General features: G+C 48.9%; 1 protein-coding gene across 1 annotated transcript in view; it reads left to right on the top strand.

Annotated features, from left to right (window-relative positions):
- Positions 1-4795, top strand: part of PCK2 (phosphoenolpyruvate carboxykinase 2 (mitochondrial)) — a 31680-nt gene that overhangs the window by 9125 nt on the left and 17760 nt on the right. The window contains exons 2-3 of the mRNA XM_015413504.1: positions 1892-2137; positions 4192-4376. Of these exons, the coding sequence (XP_015268990.1) occupies positions 1892-2137; positions 4192-4376 (431 nt within the window). The remainder of the gene's footprint in view (positions 1-1891; positions 2138-4191; positions 4377-4795) is intronic.

Genomic DNA, 4795 nt, shown 5'->3' with positions numbered 1-4795 from the left:
AGAGCTGTTCTTGGAAAAGAGCCGTTTCTGGTAAAGTTCTCTCAGTCCCACCCACCTCACAGGATGTCCGCTGTAGGGAGGGGAAGGGAAAGGAGTTTGTAAGCCGCTCTGAGACTCCTTTGGGTAGTGAAGGGTGGGGTATAAATCCAATCTCTTCTCTTATTGCCCAGTTACTTATGCATCTTGACTCTTACTAGCCCATCTTGGCGACTCACCCCCTCCCTCCATATGTAAGGCTTGAGGAAATTTGTTCCACTGTATCTGAGGAAGTGTGCTTGCACACGAAAGCTCATACCCAGAATTAAACCTTGTTAGTCTTAAAGATGCCCCAGGACTCAAACTCTGTTCTGCTGATATTTATTAACATTCTTAAACATGAGCACATAGATATAGTGAGTTGTGTATATCTTTGCATCTTCTGGCATAGGCACGCATACTTTTGCAATTTCGCCTGCTCACGCATGTGTCAAAATGGTACATTTTTGCATAACTTGGAGAGTCACGGGTGAGCTCCCAGGCTTCTGGAGTCAACAACAAAATAAGAGGGAGAGAGGTTATAGATAACTCTCATAGCAAGACTTCAACGTTTAAGGTTAAAGCTCTGTTTAATACAAGGCCTTCTCATCTGTGCAGTCCTACTATGCACAAGCCCCCACCTTCCCCCCCAAAACCGGAGCTTTTTGACGGGCATTCAATCCATTCTGGCCCCCCTGTCCTGTCCACAGCACTGTTTATGACCTTTTTCCAGTGTCCTACTGTGCCGGATACCATCTGGACACTGGCGTTTCATATGGTAATTATTTCATAATGCATGGGTTTGGTTGATCTGCTATTGCTATTTATTGTTTTTCTGTTTTTATTCCTTGCTTATTTTACGTTGTGAGCTGCCCTGAGCCCATTTTTTTGGGGTAGTATAAATTAAATAAACAAACAAATAAATAAAACCAGGTGTGTGAGGTCCTTGCTTATTGGGGAGACTGTTTCTCCTTTAAGCATACTCTGTGTACATGAACGTAGTAGTTTTCCGCTGCCACCAGGAATTAACAATTCCAAATCTCTCTATTTTGGGAACTTCAGAGGACTATGTGGCCCCGAGGAAGGACTATTCTGATTGCTGGGATAACTTTAAACAAAAACTGATTTATTTATAAAGAACAAAACAGTTTTCTGGTTATTTTGAACTGTTGCTGAAGAAAGGTACTTGTAAATATAACTGGCAAAGTTTGGCATCACAAACAATCTCTCAAATTCCCAAACTCCACTCTGACAGGCTTAGACACTCAGTCTAATCTCTCTCTCTCTCTCTCATATATATAGCCACACAGGCTAAACTGTTTGTCTTATTCACACAGAATAGATTCATCTCTCATAGTCACACAGGCAAAACTGTTTCTTGTATTCACACAGAATAGATTCAAACTCTCATAGTCACACAGACTATGCTCTCTCTTCAAACTTCACACACAGAATCCCCTCATAGACATCTCTCCTCCCATACTCTCAGTCATCAGCCAGTCACATCACACTTGTCTCCCTCTTATCACTCTTCTTACATTACTGCCGTCAAACTCAACATTTAAAGAAACACACACACCAAAACATGGAATCATTACAGGGGGCTCTGGGAAAGGTGTCGGCAGGTTCCATGTCGCCCCTGGGCACCCCGTTGGAGACCCATGCTGTACGTGCTTGTGCAGGATTTACACTTTGGTGGGTGTTCAGACAGGCCCAAGCAAGCAGCCGTATCGGGGAAGGGGACGCGATATGCAAAGTGTCGCCGATCAGAGAGGACCCAGCTGGTCTCTTTCTTTCTGCCCTGCCCCTCCCGTCCCCTTCTGCCTACACAAATGCACTCCCGGTCTCATCCTCCCTCTCTCCTCCTCCGTTGCAGTCTGGGAGCTTCCTCCCTCAAGTGCTGGTCTGCCGTTCCAGTGCGCTGGGCCCATGCGCCACGAGTGGTCCACGGTGAACTCAGCAAGCTTTCGCGGTCGGTGCAAGCCTTTGTGGAGCACGGCGCACAGCTCTGCCAGCCGGAGAACGTCCACATTTGCGACGGGACCGAGAAGGAGAATGTCAAAATCTTAAACCTGCTGGAGTCGGAAGGCGTTATAAAACCCCTGACCAAGTATGAGAATTGGTAAGTGCCTCTGTTGGCTGACTGTGGGTGGAGGAGTAGTGAAAGAATGCAACAGAGCACATCAGAGCTCGGGAGGTGGTGGGCTTCTCCTTCTTTGGGGTTTTTCAAGCAGAGGCTCCACGGCCATCTGACAGCAGTGCTGATTCTGCGAGCTTAGGCAGATCATGAGAGGGAGGGCAGGAAGGGCTGCATCAGTGCGCAGACTTTAATCTGGGAGAGCCGGGTTTGATTCCCCACTCCTCCACTTGCACCTGCTGGGTGACCTTGGGCGAGCCACAGTTCTGTCGGAGCTGTCCTTGAAAAAGAGCAGTTTCTGTAAGAGCTCTCTCAGCCCCGCTTACCTCACAGGGTGTCTGTTGTGGGGAGGGGGAAGGGGAAGGAGTTTGTAAGCTGCTCTGAGACTCCCTTGGGTAGTGAAGTGCGGGGTATAAATCTAATCTCCTCCTCCTCCTCTTCTTTTTCTTTCTCGTGGCCCTTTCTTACACGCCCAGGGAAATGCTGATTGCCACCTTGGGGTCAGGAACAGTGTTCCCTATAATCTGAGTTAGTGTGAGCTAGATAACAGTTTTTCAGCCTCCGGCTCACACATTTTTGTCTTGCTGGCAACTGTATGGCATTGTTTTGAAATAATAATAATAATTATTATTATTATAATAATAAATTGATTTAAAAAAGAAGGATGGCTCCAGAGCAAACTAACTGATGCAGCAACCAAATCGTTTGCTCACAACTTTAATGCCAGAAGCTCACAAAGTAGAATTTTTGCTCACAAGACACCACAGCTTAGAGGGAGCACACTGGTCAGGAGGCAGTTTTTCTCCAGGCCCATTTGGCTGGGGATCCTGGAGGGGGGGTTTTTTGGTCATCTTCTGGGTGTGGAACAGCAATCACTGGGTGTTGGGGAGGGGAGGCATTTGTGGATTTCCTGCCTTATGCAGGGGGTTGGACTAGATGACCCTGGAGGTCCCTTCAAACTCTATGATGCTATGAAGCTACCTTATAGTGGATCAGACCCCTTGGTCCACAGAAGTCAGTATCGTTCACTCAGAGTGGCAGCAGCTTTCCAGGGTGTCAGGCAGATAAAGGTCTTTGACATCACCTTGTGCCAGATCCTTAAGTGGAAAGCCAGGGATTGAACCTGGGACCTTCTACGTGCCAAGCAGAGGCTCTTCCACTGAGCCATGGACCCACCCCCTTATTAATGGATAGCCTGCAGTGCCTCTTGGGAGCGCTGTAGGGAGCCACCTACTGGTGAACATTTACATGCCACGGTGGCTCAAGTGGTTAAGACGCTGAACTGCAGGCTGTGGAAGGTCGGTAGTTCAGCAGTTCGAGACCCGAGTGTGCTGCATGACAGAGTGAGCTCCCGTCTCTAGTTCCCGCTCCTGCCAACCTAGCAGTTCGAAAGCAAGAAATTGCAAGTAGATAAATAGGTACCACTTCGGTGGGAAGGGAACAGCGTTCCGTGTGCCTTGGTGTTTAGTCATGCCAGTCACATGACCACGGAAATGTCTTCGGACAGCGCTGCCTCTTCAGCTTTGAAACGGAGATGAGCACCGCAACCCTAGAGTCGGATTCGACTGGCTTTCGAGCAGGGGAACCTTTACCTTTACCTTTATAGTTGTGCGGGCTGTGGTGGCCCAAGTGGTTAAGACGCTGTGCTGCAGACCGGAAGTTCGGTAGCTCAGCATTTCGAGACCCGAGTGCCGCGTGATGGAGTGAGTTCCCATCTCTGGTCCCAGCTCCTGCCAACCTAGCAGTTTGAAAGCAAGAAATTGCAAGTAGATAAATAGGTACCACTTCGGTGGGAAGGTAGTGGCGTTCCGTGGGGCTCAGCGTCTAATGCCAGACACATGACCACGGAAACGTCTTCGGACAGCGCTGGCTCTTCGGCTTGGAAACGGAGATGAGCACCGCATCCCTAGAGACGGATTCGACTGGCTTTTGAGCAAGGGAAACCTTATAGTTGTACCTCGGTGCCCTCAGTCTAGGGAACGTTACCTCCAAGCCTGTAGGTGTAACAAGAGTCGCTCACTCGCTTTTTCTCCCCGTAGCTGGCTGGCCAAGACTGACCCTAAGGATGTGGCCCGTGTGGAGAGCCGGACAGTCATCGTGACGGAGGACCAGAGGGACACGATACCCGTCCCTGCTTCAGGAGTCAAAGGACAACTGGGCAACTGGATGAACCCAAAGGCATTCCAGGAGGCGATGGATGACCGTTTCCCCGGCTGTATGAAAGGTGAAAAGGAGACCAGTTAAGGGTGATGCTCCCTCCAAGCTGTGGAGACTCATGAGCAAAAATTCTGCTTTGTGAGCTACTGGCATTAAAGTTGTGAGCGAGCGATTATGGCTGCTGCATCAATTAGTTTGCTCTGGAGCCCTCCTTCCTGAGCGAAGACAAAAATGTCTGAGCCGGAGGCTAAGAAACTGTGAGGTAGCTCACACGAACTCGGCTTAGAGGGAACACTGGTCAGGGGTGCGGCGACTGTGATCAGGGGCCTTCTTACCTCTAGGGAATGATCATTCCAATGGGGAACCCAGTTTGGGGGGGTCAGGCGAGAATTGCGGGGAAGGAGTTCATGAGCCCAATTGTCTAGCCATGTGACTTAAATGGTCATCTCTCTTATTTCTTTACACCTTTCCATATATATATATATA

Source organism: Gekko japonicus, unplaced genomic scaffold (assembly GCF_001447785.1).
Source record: "Gekko japonicus isolate JY-2015 unplaced genomic scaffold, Gekko_japonicus_V1.1 scaffold1098, whole genome shotgun sequence".
Lineage (NCBI taxonomy): Eukaryota > Metazoa > Chordata > Lepidosauria > Squamata > Gekkonidae > Gekko > Gekko japonicus.
The sequence above is the reverse complement of the archived record's forward strand: the minus strand, read 5'-3'. Positions and strand labels throughout refer to the sequence as shown.